At 36.5% G+C, this 21,207-nt stretch overlaps 1 protein-coding gene across 3 annotated transcripts in view; it reads right to left on the bottom strand.

Annotated features, from left to right (window-relative positions):
* htr4 (5-hydroxytryptamine (serotonin) receptor 4, G protein-coupled) overlaps positions 1-21,207 on the bottom strand; it is a 241,901-nt gene that overhangs the window by 86,234 nt on the left and 134,460 nt on the right. For 2 of the 3 annotated variants that reach the window (XM_031898824.1, XM_002939806.4), the window contains exons 3-4: positions 5,217-5,342; positions 3,391-3,591 (exon numbers count right to left, since the gene is read on the bottom strand). In XM_031898824.1, coding sequence (XP_031754684.1) covers positions 3,391-3,591; positions 5,217-5,342 — 327 coding nt within the window. Of the gene's footprint in view, positions 1-3,390; positions 3,592-5,216; positions 5,343-14,337; positions 14,395-21,207 lie in introns of all 3 variants that reach the window. The other variant, XM_031898825.1, reaches the window with a different exon arrangement.

Below are 21,207 nucleotides of genomic sequence, written 5' to 3'. Positions count from 1 at the left end.
AAAGGGGATTTATAGAAAAGTAGAGGCACTGACTGGATAAGCCTTTTTTATACTGTTGTGTTATTATGATAATTCTGAGTACTGTAATGTTGCATTGAATAATTGTCTTACCATCCATGTATTTATCCATTTATGGCTTAGGTAAAGCTGACCACAGATGCATAGATCTGCTCTACTGGCAAGGTTTCCAAATGAGTCCATCATATGGGGGGGCTATGACAATCAGCTGCTTGATTTTCAGGCAGGCACCATACATGGAACACCATCTTAAGCTGTTGCTGTGACCATGTGATTTTTCTAATTTGTGTTTTATAAAGGTGAACACTTTAATCATTTAGTTGTAAATATATTATTTATATCCTGTGCTCTAAATTGAAATTCCAGGGTACAAGTACCCGCGATGCGACGGCGAAGAAATAGTTTCGCAAAATACGATAAAGTTGCGGCGGCGACGAAAAAGTTGTGACAAATACGAAAAAATCGCGACGGCGAAGAAAAAGTTGCAAAATATTCGTTTCCAATGCGATTTTTTCCCTTTTGGGATTCGAAAAAATCGCGACGGCGAAGAAATAGTTGCGCAAAATACGATAAAGTTGCGGCGGCGACGAAAAAGTTGTGACAAATACGAAAAAATCGCGACGGCGAAGAAAAAGTCGCAAAATATTCGTTTCCAATGCGATTTTTTCCCTTTTGGGATTCGGATTCGTGGATTAGTAAATCTCCCCCTTAGTGTCGTTTATAAGCAAATAAGCTAATAACCCATCCAAATAGACATCGGTGCTACCTGCTGAGCACCTCCCAAAAATGTATGTATGCTACTGTAATTGTTCCACCTTCTATTAAATGTCTTCTCACGAGTGCAGCTCTTTTTAACAAATGTGCAACATGGTCTACATTAAGAAAGCACATCTTTTCAACATTTTGGAGCAGATTTATCAAAATGTGAGTTTAGAGCTTAGTACATAAAAATTCACCCATGGGACTTCTCTCCATGGGACCATTTGCAATTAATCACATGGGGATTTATTAAAGGTTTAACATTTTCCTGGTATTTTGCCAGCTTTTTAAACATACTTAGTAACCTTTTTCTTGACATTTTGGAAAATGTGCCTGTGTTGTTGTTTTTCTATGTATGGAAAATATTAGTATCTTTGCCAGATTTATTAAAATGTTAGTGCTTTTTCTCATTTATCAAAGTGCATCCCTACTTCCCACATTGTTTTTTTTAAAGGAGAACTAAAGCCTAACTAAAGAAGTAGTGAAGAAATGTTGTACATTATGTTTTGGGCTTCTGTACCAGCCCAAGGCAACCACAGCCCTTTAGCAGGGAAGATCTGTGTCTCTAAATATACCCCAGTAGCCCCCCATCCTCTTTTCTGCTGATTCCCTACACATGCCCTGTGCTCCTGTCAGTTACTGAGCTTAGGAAACCACTCACAATATACTGTATATACAGTATTACATGACAAATCTGAAACCAGGGCAATTGCATCAGAATTGAATAATAAGTCCTGTAGCATCAGCTTATATAACAGACAAACCCCATTTTTTGCATAATTTGCTACAACCCCTAAGCTTAGCTTCTCAACAGCTGCTCAGAGTTTACTGAGCTTGTGCCCTGCCCCGGACAGATCTAACAGAATCCAAAATGGGGAGCTCCTGTGATGACCTATATCATTACTACTATAGAGATGCTGAAACTTTAAGCCAGTGCAGTCAGTTCAGTATATAAAATATGTGATATTTCTAGACATTTATTTTTAGGGTTTAGTTCTCCTTTAATCAAAAACTCAGAACTAGGATAGAACAATTAAATCTGATTGTTCCCCATGCACAGATTCTATCATGAAACTGATTTGTATGGATGCCAAAAAAGAATGATCAGTATTTTAATTTCAATGCGATGAGGTGACTATACAAAATGATATATAATTTATAAGGTCTCTTCATAATAATAATTCAATGATACTTGAATAGAATGGCAAACCTAAAACTGATCATTTTTATAAAAATATCAAAATAAAAATTTGATTGACCCAGTGATTGGCTTGTGCATAAATAGAGCCCCCTATGCCATGTCATTATACACCAACAGAAAGATATACAAGGTAGAAAGATGCTGTCAGTGAACTTTATGTGCAGATGCAAAGCGTAGTTTTATTTTCTGCTATAACTATTGGCAGGTAAGGGGTAAAAACATTATTCCTATTTCCTTTTGAGCAGAGCATAGCACGCTTGCTTTAACATAAGTATATTGTCATGCAACAGCAAAACAGCAATTTCAAACAGTTCATTGTAAGACAACAGTAAATAAATATATACAAATATAAAAAGGGGGCAGAAATTTTATTCAAACGTCAACTCCATTCTCAAACTGAATAGTTTAGTAAATCTAAATGCTAATATATAGAGGAAGAGCTCATTATTGCTTACTGCTGCATCGCTATGCCTGGGCAGGTGAGGGAAACCACCATAAATTGCATACTAAACTGCTATTTAAAGGTAGATTTGCAGGTACTAAGCAAATAACAAAATAAATAGTTGCGTAATAGTGAAAATTGTAATGTTCAACTTAGGCCAAAGTATATAGAGTATATTTTATTATTTTTCAGGAAAAAATTATGCTACAAGTACAAGTTAGATAATAAACAAGTAATCAAATGTTTTGGTAGTTGACCAAATTTCTGAGATCTGCAATGCTATGACCATAATATAATCATATATATATATATATATAATCCAAAGCAACAGGCACTCACGTCTAATGCAGTACAAGATGGCCTGGGTGCAGTATTATAACAATATAACAGCATGCAAAAAGAAAATGCCGCACTCACAGGGCTTAGTGAAGAAAAAATAAATTTGTTTATTGCAACGTCAACCTAACGTTTCTCAAAGGCTCTTCTCACTTTGAGAAAGGCTGTGGTAGCAGCCGAAACGTTAGGTTGACGTTGCAATAAACAAATTTATTTTTTCTTCACTAAGCCCTGTGAGTGCGGCATTTTCTTTTTGCATGCTATATATATATAGTGCAGTTTCAGTCTACAGTGCTCAAAAGGGACATTATTTAAAAGGGCATTTAAGTCCAGAGAAAAGCACCTAAACTGATGAAGGATGTAGACCATCTCGGTTAATAGTGAAGGCTGGACAAGCTGGAATTAAATAGCTTTTTAGAATGTTAAAAAAGGATACTGGATACTGAAATTCATATTTTTAGAAAGTATTTTCTCTTCAGAGATAGCTCCATTGCATTTAATGAATGTTTATATGTTTAAATGTAAAAATATGTAAAAATCATGAGCCAAACATACTCCTCATGAATAACAGGGAAAAAAATGAATCTAAGTTGTTAGATTGCGAAAATGAGGAGGTATTAGTAGGAACTCATACCTGTCCAGTGATATGCAACAAAGATGAAGGATGGATGCTGTTGTAAGGAGAACATCAAGTGATGTGCGCACCAAGCAGAACATTTCCCCGTATATCCACTTTTCCTGGACGAGTTCTATGGCTCCAAAGGGCATTACCAGAACTGATACAAGCAGATCAGCAAATGCTAGTGACACGATAAAATAATTAGTCTTGATTTTCCTATATGAAAGAAAAAGTAAAATCACTATTACATTAACCACCAAAAGCATACCTGGTGAATTTAGGTAAAGTACTACGCAATTTAGATAAAAAGGCTAGCAATTAAACCACAACATTTCACATATTCTGAAAATATTAACCAGCAAAAGGTCTGATCAAAATTACTGCTGTGCTACCTTAATATCATGGCCTGCAGTGCTGTTTAGGAATTGTTCTAGACACAGGCATGGCTGATTAATACTTTAGTTTTATTATTAGTGGAGCACCTAATCAATTTGCCCAGGTCACTTACACTTGCACTGTGGTCCATAAATAGTGAGAATTTAGGGACATTGTAGTCAGGGCTGGAACTAGCGGTAGTCAGAGTAGGCAGCTGCCTAGAAAGCAAGGGGATGGGGGGCGCCACTTGGCAGAGGTCAGTAACTTGATTGAGTGAGTGACGAGTGGGGGGGGAGCAGGATGGCTGCACACTGGGCCTTGGGTGCCAGTAGAACTTTTCTGGTACTGATTTTAATTTCGCTATAACAATAAGAGTGAACCCAATATTTAGTGCTGTAAAGAGAGTAAAGAGAATGCTGAATGTATTGTTAGGTAGTACCTGTTATAAAATTCCTATGACTAAAACTACCAAAAGTTAAAAAAGCTAAAGGACACAAAAGTGTATTATAAATGCCCTACACCGCTCACAACTATTTAGAGCAGGCGATTTCTCTTTAGTATTGTATATTACAAAAATGCTGAGATGTGCCAAGCTTTAAAGACTCAGCAGAAGAAAAAGGCTAAAGGCTAATGCTTTTGATTTATTTTTCTTAAATTGGAGACAGGGTCAAGTCTTTAATATAATGAAGCAGCCGAGAATATGACAGGGAAGCTATAAACTCTAATTAGCTGGCAAGTCTCTGTAGAAGGTGGTTTTGAGGGAGGGAAAAAAAGAGCTTCTCTGCAGCGACTACATACCATGAACTGAAAGAGCTTGGTGCTGCCTTACTAGTTTCAATTGCAGCACAGAAACATTTCATTGTACTTGCCAAATGTTTTTGCCTTGATCTTGTGTTTAAAATGTAATACACTGAATACAGACTAGAAGAGAAGCAACATATATTTCATACCGATTTACTGTAGCTTACTGTTATTGTATCTACATGCTTGCTTTGGGCCTGTTTAAAACACATGGAGCACCAGTTTAATATCTGTTTTTGCTGATCTAATAATGTTTGATCTATCCTTTATTTTCCTTTTCTAATCCAGGGCTGAGGTTAGGGTGGACTAATTTACAAGAGCTGCCATACCTACACCTTCATTCAGTAAGTTATTGTGACCTTTGCACTGGTCTAGCTTCATATTGCTGTGCTTAAATTTACGCTTAAAGAGTATCCATAACAAACAAAAGTGTTATGAGTTTATTTTTGTACATACAGTGGAGTCCTTTTGACAAATTGTACAGTTAGTACAATGAAACTGAATATAACACATGCAGGCTGTACTATAAAGTAAATCTTTATTTTCACCTGGCAAAACCAAAATGATTGTTTGCTACAGGTTACTGACCAGGTGCAAATTTTGCTTAGTGTTCATAAATCAGCCCCCTGAATAATTGTAACCATACCCCAGGCACCAATACTGACCTTAGCTGTCTATCCCGACATACCGCCACCATCACTAACAGGTTCCCCAAAATAGTCATGAGAATCACAGCTGAGATAAAGGAAATGAGGACAATCCTCGCCGCCACTCCGTATCCCTCATTTGATCTATGAAACAGAGAGCCAATGAGATATTTAACATATAGAGATATCTAAAGGAAGATCAAAGAATGCACCATTAATTACAACTCAGAAGCATGTCCAGCTATTAATCAACCAAACATGTATTGAACATTACAATATATGGCAGATGTGTACATCTGTGGAATTCAAACTCTTTTTTTCTACTAAGCGTTCGTTAAGAGAGGAGAGAGAAATAATGAGAGGTTTATGTAAGAAGATACAAAATTATTTACTTCAAAGCCATAGGATTTAATCAACTCTTAATCCTTCCATATCTGTACAAATATCTAAAAACCGATGCTTGGAGGGTAGATGCACACTCCCAGACTGCCAAGAATGGTTTTCAATTCCAGGTCTAGGTCAGTGAGTCACCCAGTATTTTTATATCAAGTGGTGCATCTTTAAATATATTTATTACAAAATACAAACTAATTGGTACTCAATTGTCACGATCTATTATTTGGAAATATGTCTAATGTTCTTTAAATGCACTTGTAGGTTAAAGGGGTGGTTCACCTTCAGATTAACCTTTAGTATAATGCAGACAGTGATATCTGAGACAATTGGTTCATCATTTTCTATTTGTTGTGGTTTTTCACTTATTTACATTTTTGTTCAGCAGCTCTTCAGTTTGATATATGAGCAGCCATTGGCTTGTTAGGGTCTTATTTACCCTAGCAACCAGGCGATGATTTGAATGAGAGACTAAAATATGAAAATGCAAAGGACTGGATAGAAAGATAAGTAATAAACAGTAATAATAACAATAAAACTGTAGCCTCAGAGAGCAATAGATTTTTGTGTGCTAGGGTCAGTGACCTGCATCTGAAAGCTAAAAAGAGGCAGAAAATAATTATTAAGGCAATTATTAAAAAAAAGACAAACTTTAACAAGTAGTGAAGACCAATTGCAAAGTTGCTAGGAATAGGACATTCTATAACATAATAAAAGTAAGCTTAAAAGTGATCCACCCCTTTAACGCATATGAAGGGAAGATCAAAGGGAATATATTGACTTCAATAGAAATAGATGGAAAAATGTGTTTTTTTTCCTGACATCACATCCCTCCCTTTCTCTGCCCCCAGCCCAGCTTTCTCCTACCGTAACTTTTTCCTTCTCAACCAATCAAAGTTAAGGTGGCCATACACGCACCGATATTATCGTACGAAACCTCGTTTCGTACGATAATCGGTGCGTGTATGGCATGTCAGCGAGCCGACCGATATCGCAGGAAGCTGCTGATATCGGTCGACTCGCCGATCGGCCAGGTTAGAAAATTTTGATCGGGCGCCATAGAAGGCGCCTGACCAAAATTCTCCCTTCAGAGCTGAATCGGCAGAAGGAGGTAGAAATCCTATTGTTTCTACCTCCTTACCTGCCGATTCAGCCCTGAATGGTGTGTGGCGGATCTGACGATGTTTCGTGCGACCGACGGTCGTACGAAACATCGTGAGATCGCCACGTGTATGGCCAGCTTTACTAATGATTTTGCCAATCTCTAAACATAAACCAGTGTAATCTGGCTGCTTGCTGGTCATTCAAGATCCCTTGTCATACAGTCCTTTGCTTATAGCTCCAGGGCTTTCCTTTCATTTAAAAGGTCTGACAGTATACACCAAATGTATCACTTTACCTAATATATCATTTTGCTTCGTGTCCATGCTTTGGAGGACACCCAATTAGTTCTAAAGGCAGCAACTGAAATCCATTATTTCTTATTTATTTATTATTTTTGCTGCAGCTAAAACATTGATGTTTGAAATTTTCAATGAAGGCTATGCCAGTAGGTGTAGGTGATTGTAGAAATCATTTCACAGGAAATAATGTCCCCTTTAAGGAAAGATGCAAAAGTAAAGGAATTAAGTGAACAAGCTGAGCAAACAAAAAAGAAAGGCTCAACACCCTCTTGGTCAGCTCCTGCTCCACCTCAACTCTATTCATATTTTTACAAACTATGTAAAATGCTGTTTTTATTAGAGGTGAGCATGTTCTCACACTACATTCATTAGTTGCACAGCTGTGATCCATAGATTCAACGAGTCAGTGGTTAGCTAAATCTATTGGAATGTACCAAAGGCATTTTAATGCACATCCCTTAACTAAAGCCTTATACAGCAAGTCACGGATACGCATAGACTTATAGTCAAAAGACAGAACTTCATACCCCTATTACTAAGGCCCATGTACTCACTGAAATGTTTCCCACAACCAATAACATATCTTAATGACTTATGAACAGAACCCTTTTGATTGAGCCCTTTGAGAGTGCAGCTGCTGTTACAGCATGGTTCCTGGTGTCAGCACCTTTTGGCCTACATTCCATGGCTCTCATAACTATACCTTAGTACCTGCGAATTATTCTCAATCAAGCAGTACTGTGGAAGGTGAAACTGTTGAGTGCATTTTATTTATTGTTTCAATATACTAAAATTAGATTCTGGCAAACACAGTGCTTTACATTGTACAATAGCTTATGTGATGCAGCTGGCTGACTAGTATACAATATGGTAGTTGTTGTAAGGGTTAATATGCTAAATTGAGTGTGTTCATATTTTAAACCATTTTATGGTATGTATTAGTTAGGGGTTGATTTGCTTCATGGTTTAAAAGTTATTAAAAACTTTTTATGGATATCCTTCCTGAAAGCTATTTTGCGACCTCTGTTCCCACAATTTATTCCCTTATGCCATTGAAGATGGTCTGATAGAAATAAATGCATTGCTCTGTACAAGCACATAGGGAAATGTGAGTCACGGTTAGAGAGTAAGAGGATTCATTGGCATGTTACTTTTGTTACGAAGGAATTTGGGGAATCTTCTTTCTTTTAATGGAGGAAAGGAGTGTTCAGGGGTGCTCAAGGACTTGCCCTTCTTATGAAATCTATGCCAGTCTCCTAAATAATTAAAGGAGACATACTGTGTAAAAAAACAAGAATGTGCCAGTGCATTATACTCCTCCAAATGCACAAGGAATGTTCTTAAAAAAAATGTTTTGGGATGATTTATTGAGATATTTATTCAAAACCCTAATAATCCCGCCCATCTGTGCCACTTCCTGCTGCCTCCTTTCCTTTCCCAGGCTGTGCAGGGAGCTGGCAGGACTCCACACACTGCACTATAGGCATCAGTTCCCCATAAGGTCAGCAACTAGGCTGACCTTATAGCGAACTGATGCTTGTCTTTGCTTGCATGACTGCAGGGCTGTGATTGGCTATCCCCCTCCTACTGTGCTTCTGGCAGGGGCCTTTATACACACCCACCCTTCATTTGAAACATGGACAGGGATGTAACTGATTCGCCAAGATAAACACCCATTGTATTTGGAAAAAAAAGTTGTGTGCAAAAAAAACAACTTGCACATAAAAAAAAGCGCAGTTGACTAAGGCATTTGGAGTGAAAAGAAAACGTTAAGAAATGTGTTTCTCAACTCATTTTGTCTAATTAGATCAAACTTTCACTTCAACCAACCATGGTTGTGCAGCTCATTCATTCCACCATCCGGGTGATTATTTTCCCAAACTCTATTCCTTGCTCTGTGTTTTTAATCAACTAAAACCAAATCCCACCTACCTGAAACATCTTGACCATGAAAGCACTGTAAACCAATGGTGGTAAAGATGCCAATTCACAGGTTTAAAGCTTTTGCTATTTTAATTATGGAACTAGTGTAAATCAGGAAATGAGTGGAATTGTTGTGGTTATACCAGCCAAATATAAATACATTTCCTTCATTACAAAATGGAACGCATCTGTTTATCCAAATAGCAGCCCACATCACTACTGCCAATGTTATAGCTTACATTTTTCTAAGTGCAGTGTATCTCTAAATGAATAGGGCAATGAACACAGGTAGAATAATCAATTATACAAATTATTTAGAAAATTAATTGGAAAAATTAATTTTTAAAAAGACTTTCATTATCTAGTTTTCCCATTTGTTCCATTATTTGAATAATGGAAGTACTAAGAGGGGATTGGCTTCAGGTTTATGGCAAATGGGGAGCTTTGTCCCCCACGATTAAATCTGGGCCACAGCAGGTGAAAACAAAGCATTGTTTGTGCTTCCCATCAATTATTCACTTTATTGTTAGTGGGAAAGCATTTTGAGGAGATTTGTCAACCGCCATTAGTCTCAACTGTCATTGTTTTGATCTGGCTATAACTTTTAATATCACCTCTTATACCTCCCTATTGTGTTATAATTAGTGATGAGTGAATTTTTTCGCGAGGCATGGATTCGCATCGAATTTCCGCATTTCACCATTGGGGAAACTACCGTGAAAATTTGTGTGGAAAAAATTTGCGCTGAATTTTTGTTGTTGCGCATCAAATTGGGCGCAAAAAGGGGCGTGGCCGCGTAAAAAAAATAGCCGCGGGTGACAAAAAAATAGAAGCGTGCAACAATAAAAATCACGCAACAAATGTGTGTCGCGAATTTTCCACAGTGTCGCAAATTTTATGATGAAGAGAAACGGGACAGATTCGCTCATCACTAGTAATAATCCCATTACAAGAATCCAGCAAGGATATGATCTAGCACCATAGCAGGCATGGCCATTAATAAACACAGAGCAAATTTGCACCTGGGCAGTAACCCATGGCAACCAATGCAAACTTTGCTTTTATTGATCTTCCTGCAAATGGCTGGAAAAATATAATCACAGATTGGTTGCTATTGGTTACTGCCCACATGCAAATTTGTCCATTGTTTATAAATGAGCCCCCATGGTCTGTCGATGGGTACATGGACAGATCAACTTTGCTGTTAAGAGTACATTCTATAGCAGGGATAACTAACAAATCAGGCAATGCAATAAAACATTTTAATGAAAAGTAAACACAATGTGAACAATGATTTCTTATTCCCTATTCACTCTTAATTATTATAGGCATGGATAAATGGCAAGTTATTTAGCATCTCATCTGTGGCTAGGAATAAAAAGCACACTTTTCAGTTAATGAGTACACCCAGTGTACATAATGAAATTCTTAATGGAAAAGTTGCAATTTCATGATTTGTGAAATGCCTCATTTTCTTTAAAAAATCGTTATGCATGACTTAAATTTGCAGCGTAAATAACCGACAACATATTAGTTAACTGGATTTTTTTATTGGTTTTCTAAAGTCTTTTAATCATTTTCAGAGTAAAAGATTCCATGACAGCTGTGCCAGCATAGGTATTCCCTGCTATGAATCACAAAGAAACATTTTATGGTAAAAAGTCACTGACTTTACTGAGAGCCTGGATGTAAGTGCAAAAGCACTAAGGGGGACAAAGGCACAATCCCTTACTGTTCATTTAAAGGGACACTAAACCCAACTTTACAGCTGTCCCACTGCTCCCCCCTTGTTGTCTAGAATCTGATGAAAAACTTTATTACACATGGAAAACAATTCATCAATGAGAATTCTATAGACCAAAAACTTCATTATAGATGCAAGAGATACCACCAATGAGAATGCTGATTTCTGGCACTATGTCAGGCACCTTGCTGTTATCTTACATACTGTGATTAGTCTGGTCTAATGATATTACTCTAGAATCAGACAAGGGGATAAAGAACAGACTTGCTTAGTGCTGGAAAACTGTGTTTAATTCTTCCAAAATCTCTAATTCCAAAGAACATGGAGCCAGATTTACACAGATCAGATGGGATTCTCAATGGAGGATTTTTTTTGCATTTTCACTGTTAACTGTGGGCCTTGAAGAGCTGGAGAAAAGATTCATAAAGCAATATTGCTTTAAAAATAAATGATGTTGCAAAACTACATCTCCAAGAATGCTCTAACCTTCATAATATGTTTACATGGGCTAGGATTTGTAGCCTAGCAACAAAGTAAAGTGTGGTTGAGCAGTGCAGTACAGCAAGGTTTATGTCCCTTTAAAGAGCACTTGCGTTTGGGATCAGGATATGCTTTGTATAGAAGAAGTCCCTAACTTCTGTCTCTGATTGATGTGCAATTTAGGGGATGTGTAGAGGGAACACCTCTGTGCCTCCCTCTACCCCTCATGAATACAGCAGTATTAAATGCAAGGAGCACTGTATTCATGGGTTGAACACAGGTCACTGCACTCCATTTTGTAGCACAGAGACCTGTAGAAATTCACCTACATGCAGGGCAAGGTGCAAAGTGCAAAAGGAATGAAGGATTGCATCTATTTTTTGCACTTTGCACCCTGCATTGTAGAAAGATCTGAGGACACAACAACGTGATGGATCCAGAGTGAACTTATAATAATGTGCCAAGTTAAACTAAATGATTTTGTTATGCACTGATTTCCACAACCTGTCTGATTATAGTTGTTTGTGTTCCTGCAGTTTTGGTCCCAATCTGAACTCTGCTTCAGTGCCCTCTAAGCATACAATCTCAGATATGTTAATTATCAGTCTCATACCTTAAATAGTTCCAGTATGGGGATTTTATATGAAACACGATAACAGCTGTAGCAATTGAAATCAGCAGGTGTATATTTCTATTTAATACTCCTAAAATGTTGTGTTCACTAGTCAGGAAAATGACCCAGTCCCTATGCAGACATAGCAGCTTTATAAAAACAATCCATATAATAAGAGAGATGTTTTTCTTACTCACCACATCCTAAATCCAGTCTTTCTTCCTTTGAGGGTAATGTGCGCAGCTAAATGGCATTATGTTTAGTAAGGTTATACAATCTGAATATGAATTGAACCCACTTGGTTGGTTACTCATACTTCACACCTTGTAAGTATAATAAGCACTCATGTTCCTAATTTTACAAACTGCACTTTAAGTTTTCTTATTATACTAATATATACTCTGCAGTGGTTAGGGGAAAATCCACCAGCATATTGTGCAAAATGGCAAGAAGAGCCCATAGTATATATAGCCTTGCTTGTTTTTGGGGGTGGCACCTCAATGGTTTGTAAAGGTTGCCGTACACAGGACAACAAAAGCTACCCATGAAGGCAGCTTGTAGACCTGTGTGTGTGGTGAACTCCAACAGCCTGCCCAACTGATATCTGGCTGGAAATAGTTAAAAAGTCTAATAACCTCTGCTAAATTATAGGGAAGTAGATAGTCTAAATGGGCTATTTAAACTAACCCAATTTTATATGCATTCATTTCAGGGTGCAATATCTAGGTATGTATGTATGTATAACTTTATTTCTAAAGTGCTACAAGGGTACGCAGCGCTGTACAATCTTACAAAATACAAAATTACACACAGGGAGGACAAGTGTTATAATAAATAAATACAATAAATATATATAAATGCACAGGGAATAAGTGCCATGTGGTATGAGACACAGTAAGAAGGAGGTATCACTTCCTGTAGTAATCAACTGTACTCTCGTGCCTGTTGCAATTTACATCAGACATACCCCCATATGTAATTAAAGGCACTAAGTTTGCCCAGGAGCAGTAACCAATAGCAACCAATAAGATGATTGCTTTTAAACAGGTGACCAGTAAATGCTTCCTGCTGATTGGTTGCTATGGGTTACTGGGCCTTTTATTTCATAACCCCCATAATGTGCCAATCACAGTATTGTACTGTACAAGGTAACAGGGCAACTAATGTGCCTTGCATCCATAAGTGATCCAGCTTAAACTTATAGCGGCTCCATTTATTTGGTTGAAGCCATCATGCAATGAGTTTCCTTATGATTTTTTTACATGGTAAATTAAATCGTTTATTAGGTATAAAGACCATCACCAAGTCCTTTCTTGAGGACCCTGACCCTGCAAAAGGAAAATAAACAAATACATACTGTAGATGTGCTATATTATATCAGAATGTCTCAGCCATGTTTTACTATTGTCTTATTGGTTTTGTGTTTATACATTTTGTGGGTTGCAGTCATAGTAGCACAGAGAGAGTGACTAATTGAGGTTTGGTGCTTTTTCTTATGCACATACAGTATGTGCTGGTGTGGTAGCTCTTGATAAACATGCATATGTAACACCAAAGAGCAGACTGTAGTAACAGTGTAGCAGTTGATTATATCCTATCTTGCAAAGTGCCTTTGCACTGCCATGTTTCAGAGGTTACTTGATAATAGATTTATGAATAATAGACCCTATACCTTTAACATTTGTTTATGTGAAAAGGGTGAAACAACTATTTATGGCATATAACATGGCATATAATAAGGAAGAATTTGAAATCCTATTAGAGGTAATTGTGAATATAATACAATACAGAACCATTTAAGATTTTCTCATGAAGTCACTTTATTCCAGAGAACTCTTAATGTCCTGGAAATTTTTTTAGTATACAATTACTCTATGTGGAAATTGCTTGCCTATTAATCTGTGCAGTAATAACCCTACGTGCAATGGCTGCAGCTATACTAAATATCAGAAGAAAGAATGGGAAATTAAAATGAATATATATATATATTTTTTTTTAATTACACAGTGTTTACTTATAATCATATCAGTCCTTGCTCCAGAGGAGCTTACAATCTAAGGTACCTACCATGAGTTAAGTAACCTGCTTGTACAACAGGAGGATACCTACTCATGAACAGAATATAAAATCCATGGAAACAGTGCCCAGGTCAGAAGCAAATCAAGGAGCCCAGTGCTTCAAGACAGCAGTACTAAACACTGCACCACTGTGCACTTTCATATCTAAATAAAGCTAGGTAAGATGAGGTTACATTACGGCCCTTGCCTTCCCTGCAGTACCCTAACCACTTTCTTCATTTTTATTAGCTTTTTGCAAGGCTAACTTCAAACCAGGAAATTTCTCAAAATGCTTGTCTTCAAAAGTATTAAATTGTATACTTATTTTGTTTGTCTGATGTATAACACGGCAGAATATTTTGGTGCCTCAAATATAAACAATAACAACAATCATTTCGATTATAACTATTCGGTTTCCTTTGTCAAAGTCTTAAAATGTAGGGTCAGGGTCATCAGAAATAAAATGAAGGACTACTGGCCAACTATAACTACATATAATGTGGAAAATCTAGGCTATAACACTTACCATGTAATGTATACTCAACAGGATGCTCATTGCATGAAAGCTTAGGGCAGGCAAATTCTGTAAAAAAAATACCAGAGATGTGAATTTCAGATCTCTGAAAATAATCAGAGTTTTATGTGTTAACATATTTAAATAAATGACATTTGGGGTTCCGTTATATCATCCAACAGATCCAGAAACATTGGATATGGGGATTTGAGTTTGGAAATAAGTCTGCAGATGGAAATAAGTGTATGGAAAAAATACAGCTCACTGTATGGGCGTAACTTGTTCTAGTGGGGATGACTGCAAAATTCTTTCTATTTAAGATTATTTAAGACATCTATTTAAATATTATTTAGTGACCTAATGACTACCCTAATGTAAAAACAACCTTTTCTACCCAGTTTCCTTGTAGTGATTATTACACATAAAACAAAGTAATGTTATGTGGTGCTATAAAAGAGAGATAAAGTCCATAAAAAAGCTGCATTTTAGAGATATAGAACCCTGAACTGCTGGGGGAAATATACAGTAGCACTGGGAGAATCTCTCATGTACAGTATGATTTTATTCACTGTATCTGTATTGCCCATGCACATAACTGCAAAAATATTTATTTTTACTGTTAAGGCCTGTGTAACTGGCATGGACCTAAAGTCACTAGGTGCTCTAAGATATGTAAATGTAGGTAGTCTTGATTAAATGGTTACATATTTTGTGGAAAGATTAAAGGGCCTATTAATCATGATAAATTATTTATGCTGGAAGATCAGTGTAAAATAAATAGTGAATTTAAAAAAGTGTGTTTTCTATTTTACCGTGCCTGATCTCAGTATGTAAAGCCCTTATTTTACACGATAATACTTAGTGGCTGATTTACTAAGACACGATTTCGAATCCGAATTGGAAAAATTCCGATTGGAAACGAACATTTTGCGACTTTTTCGTATTTTTTGCGATTTTTTCGGCGTCTTTACAATTTTTGCGTAAAAACGCGAGTTTTTCGGCGTCTTTACGATTTTTGCGTAAAAACGCGAGTTCTTCGTAGCCATTACGAAAGTTGCGCAAAGTCACGATTTTTCATAGCGTTAACACTTGCGCGCAAAGTCGCGCCTTTTTCGTAGTGTAAAAACTTAAAAGGCGCGACGTTTCGCGCAAGTTTTAACGCTACGAAAAAATCGCGACTTTGCGCAACTTTCGTAATGACTACGAAAAACTCGCGTTTTTACGCAAAAATCGTAAAGACACCGAAAAACTCGCGTTTTTACGCAAAAATCGTAAAGACGCCGAAAAAAAATCGCATTCGGCCCGTTCGTGGGTTAGTAAATGTGCCCCTTAAGGTGTAATTCATCCACATCAAGGGGAAAAATTCAGGCAGAAAGTAATTATTTTATATAAGCAATATATATATATACATACAGGTATGGGATCCCTTATCCGGAAACCCGTTATCCAGAAAGTTTCGAATTATGTAAAGGTCATCTCCTATAGACTCCATTATAAGCAAATAATTGTTTTTCTCTCTAATACTAAAACAGTACCTTGTACTAAGATATAATTAATCCTTATTTGAGGCAAAACACGCCTATTGGGTTTATTCAATATTTAAATGATTTTTAGCAGACTTAAGTTTTGGAGATCCAAATTACAGAAAGATCCCTTATCCGGAAAACCCCAGGTCCTGAACATTCTGGATAACAGGTCCCATACCTGTATATATATATTGTTGTATATTCACAATTACAAAGTAGATGAGCTCACCAGTATATATGTGGGGTCTTGGCGTGCCCCACACCTACAGCTTGAGAAGAAGATATACTTCTATACAAATGGCAAGCACAAGCAGTAAATAGAATCAAGGAAGTTTTATTATAGGTAATTAAACCACATAATAGCCTTTGGTTTTTCCCTAAAAATTCATCCACATCATAAATTTACCATTTTTTACAAGCCTAGGTGTGGTTACGTACGCATTCATAGAAAATTAGGTTAAAGAACAGACAGCAAGGTACAGAACAACAAAAAAAATAATTTACTAATAACAAGAAGCTGCTGATTTGGCCCATGTATGAACACACTATGGAACACTATGGGAGTGTTGTTACATTTACACTATTTTAATAGGGATGAAAATTTTAAGTGTAGTAAACTTTTAAACTAATTTAAATTTATTTCTTAATTACAGGTATGGGATCAGTTATCCAAAAACCCGTTATCCAGAAACCTCCAAATTACAGGAAGACTATATCCCATAGACTGCATTTTAATATAATAATTTCCGCGTTTCACCGTTGGCGGATTTTTTAGCTAAACAGACGACAAAATTTTTTGCTCAACATTTTCGCCGTTTCGTGAATTTTTTGCTGTTTCCCAAATCTTTTAAAAGATTTGAGAATTTTTCAGCGAAGTGAAACGGGACAGATTAGCTCATCACTAATCACTATTTTTTTAAGAATCATGTTTAACAGAATGAATTCTGGATCTTTTATTTCAGACGTTGGAGTATGAGAATACGTTTTTCTATGAACACATCTAATTACATCAGGATTTCTGCCAGCTGCACTTTGCTAAAAGGATGACATAACCAATGAGTGGGAAAACTAAATACAACTGTTTACGTCACTTACATAGTTCTTGTTAGGCAATTTCCCATTATACAGGTAGGTTAATCATTAAACAACTACAACCAACGGGGAAAGTCCCTTTAATTAAATAAGCGACCTTTCCCTGCCCATGCTGCTCATAATATTGTCTGTCATTAGATAACCACTTCCCTTATTACTGGATCATTCATTGTTGGGAATTACGTGGATTTACAATCTTCCTAGAATAAGATGTGGCATTGTTCCCCAATGTGTACCAGGCATCAAACTTCCTTATTTACATTTAGGATGCCTGGAATAAAGTTGTAATAAAAAGTCAACAAAAGGCTAGCATTGGTTTTTTAAACCACATAAATCATTTATGCAAATGTAGATTTCCTAAAGTGCAGGAAAAGTCTTGTCATGTAGCCTGATCTGACCCTTTATTTAATATAAGATATTACAGCTGTTCAACAGCAATCCCCAATACTTCAACTTAAAAGGCATGTGATGGATGTCTCTTGGTGCACTTTTTGGGCAACAAATGTACATAATTATTTGTTTTTCGCTCCAAAAAGTTATACAGGTATCGGACCCCTTATCCGGAAACCCGTTATCCAGAAAGCTCCGAATTACGGAATGCCCGTCTCCTATAGACTCCATTTTAATCAAATAATTCAGAATTTTAAAACTCATTTCCTTTTTCTATGTAGAAATAAAACAGAACCTTGTAATTGATCCCAACTAAGATATAATTAATCCTTATTGGATGCAAAACAATCCTATTGGGTTTAATTAATGTTTTATTGATTTTTTAGTAGACTTAAGGTACTGAGATCCAAATTACGGAAAGACCCCTACCTGTAATTGAATTCATTTTAAAAATACTACTTTATTGAGATACCTATGCTACACGAAGTTATCCAGAAAAGCTCTGAATTATGGGAAGGCATTTCTAATAGACTCCATTTTAATCAAATAATTTATCTTTAAAATTGATTTCATTTTTCTCTGTAATAATAAAACAGTACCTTGTACTTGATCCATATTGGAGGTAAAACAAGTTATCTTTTAGTAGCATTAATGTATGAAGAGCCAAGTTACAGAAACATCCCTTATCTGGAAAACACCAGGGCCCAAACATTCTGGATAACAGGTCCCGTACCGGTTACCTGTGACTCTTTACAGCAGGGATCCCCAACCTTTTTTACTTGGAGCCACATTCAAAGTAAAAAGACTTTGAGAGCAACACAAGCACCATAAAAGTTCATGGAGGAGCCAAATAAGGGCTAAGATTGGCTATTAGGCAGCCTCTATGCACACTATCAGCTTACAGGGGGCTTTATTTGGTAGTAAATCTTGTTTTTATTCAACCAAAACTTGCCACCAAGTCAGGAATTCAAAAATAACTACTGGTTTGGGGGCACTGAGAGCAACATCCAAGGGGTTGGGGAGCAACATGTGGTCCCAAAGCCACTGGTTGGGGATCACTGCTTTACAGCTTTCATTACATTTTCCCAATGAATTTTGCTCTAAGAATGATGCCACCTTTAAGCCAGTCTTATAAAATGTGCTGTGGGCTATTAAAATTGACAGTGTAATAATAATAACTGTCTAATGAAGACTTTGCTTATGCAGTTATTTTTCCCTTTAATGACTTTTATTACATTTACCCTTTTGTGCTTTAGATAATTAAACAAAAAAAGAAACATTGCAGAATAAAATATGTTTGCAAAGGTTTTCAGTTACACTTCAAGGATTGTTCTAAATGTGTCCAAAACCAATATAGTGTGTCAGATACATGACTCCAGGGGCACTTGCATCCACAACACGTTTGCAGACCAATTAGAATGTACTGACTCCTGTGTGTTTTTGTATAAACAGCAATCAACAACTCACAAATCCCTCTCTCTAGTGGATCACCATGCCAGCCTATATTAATCCCCAATTAGTTGAAACTGAGATTGTGCACCTTACCTGCCCAGTTGTATGCACATTTTGCCTCCTCTTTTCATTTTGCAGCATGGGAATATTATATAACTGTCACGGTTAGACAGGATCAGCTATTATTCAACAGTCTAGCAACAATCTGCGGAACAGGGTGCTCCTGAGAATACTGGGTTATCCTAAACAGAACCAGTTAACTGCACTGTGTGCTATGATTAACCATGTCCATAAGCATATCATATGTGGGAACACATTTGTTGATCTTTTTGCAAATTATAGGTAAAAACATGTATCAATTTCATGATTGATATTAGTGATATAAGTGATTTTGCTGTGCCAAAAATATTTTGAAACTGCTAAAAAATTAGCAAAACTCAAATTCGAAAAATGTGCAAAATGCTTTGAAGTCAATAGGCAACAATTTTTTACGTGCGCCAATTCTTTTTTATGCATTTTTTTTATGCACGTAATAATGTCAATGGGATAATTTTTGGTAAATTTTAGCTGCAGTTTCAAGAAAAAAAAGCGCTGATGGCCTGCCAAACAAATTTGCTCTTTACTAATTGATATTGATATTTTGGCTAAAAGCACATAACAGAATTGTTTGTTGTCTAAAATATTATTAAATCATTAGTGTTCTTACTTTGTCTGAGAATGTTAAGGACCACCCTATGCGACTTAACCTGAAAGTAAGAGAATTCATAGGAATAAAGAAGAAAGCGTATAAAAAATTACAAGTCACTGAGGACAGACACATCTTTTAAAGTATATAAATACTTGTGTAAATGTAAAACTGCAATGAAAAAGGCAAAGATAGAAAATGAAGTGACTTCACAGACTAATCCCCAAGTAAATAGTAAAATAATGCAGATAAAGACTTTTACAAAATGGAAATAATTTGTTAAAAAGGTACTCAGAAAAAGCCAATGTACATAATCAGATATTTTCATAAATGTATGCAATAGAGGGTCAGAGTTTGTGCAGCTACTCAGTAGCGGTACAGATGGCTTAGCTCAATTAAGTCAGTGTCTGACACAAGATATGGCACTTCAATGTTTACTCAAAGTTAACGTGAACAATGCACCAAGGCCTGATGGAATATACCCTTGAGTCCCCTTGAGACCACAATTTTTCAGACTTCATTTCATGTGGTATGGTTCCTATGGAGGAAAGCTGATGTAATTCCAGAATTTACAAAGGGATTATGAAGTCAGCCTGCCATTTATAGGCCTGTACATTTGACATCTGTTGTGGTCAAGTTATTTTAAAGTTTATTAAGGGATCATATTTAGGATTATGTTCTGGGGAATGGCATTATAAGTAGTAATCAGCATGGCTTTGTGAGGGATAGCTCATGTCAAACAAACTCAATTGCTTTTTATGATGAAGTAAGTAGGAAGTTAGACAATGGGGTTCCAGTAGATGTGATTTCTTTGTATTTAGCCAAAGTGTTTGAAACAGTTCTGCATAAGCAACTGCTGTAGATCATAATAATGTTGTTTGTATATAACTATGCATACTGATTAATGCCATGCAGGACATGACATCCTTTCAGCAAGACTATATAATAAACCCTTTTATTCTTAATTCACCAGTAGGTCCTTCAAGCAAACGTGAGGACATCCATTGAGATAAAAAGTTAGGGGGTTCCATCGTAATATGTAAAAAATGTTTATGATGGTGAAACTTGTGGAATTCTCTCATTAAAGTGGTTGTACTGGCAGACATTAGATAGCTTTAAGAAACAGTTAGATGGATTTTTTGACAAGGGAGTATACAGTGTTACTGAAATTAGCTCTTAGTACAAAGTAAATTTTGCCATCTTGGAGTCAGCTAGCTGGAAGGCAGGTTTCATATAGACAAAAAGAGTAACCTAGATAGGTGTGTAGCTTTTTTTTAACCTAAATTCCTTGTTAAAAGTAAAAGTGAAAATATGTGATTTTATGGAGATCCATTTGCCCCTCACTGTCAGACCCAGGTTTAGTGCCCACATATAGGAAATTGTTTGCAAGTTCCTGGATGCGTTTAAATTTGCTATTTTGATTTCTCAGTTGACTCTCCTGCCTGACTTTGACTACTTTAATTGCCGCCACCCCTGAACTTTGCTTGAATTTGACTAAGAGACTTGTTTCACTCTTTAGATACCGCATTTGAACTCTGTTTGCCTGTCTGAACTTTGTTTCCTCCTTGGTCCAGACTTTAACCCTGATAGGGGCTTTTGGGCCTTAACAGTAAAGTTATAATACATCCATGCAGGTTACAATAAATAATGCACCCATTTGTAAATTTAAGCGGGAAAAATGTACATCTTCCCACTATTTACAGTTATGGAACCTGTTATTTAGAATACTCGGGACTT

Source organism: Xenopus tropicalis, chromosome 3 (genome assembly GCF_000004195.4).
Source record: "Xenopus tropicalis strain Nigerian chromosome 3, UCB_Xtro_10.0, whole genome shotgun sequence".
Taxonomy (NCBI): Eukaryota; Metazoa; Chordata; class Amphibia; order Anura; family Pipidae; genus Xenopus; species Xenopus tropicalis.
This window is presented reverse-complemented; position numbering and strand designations above follow the sequence as displayed.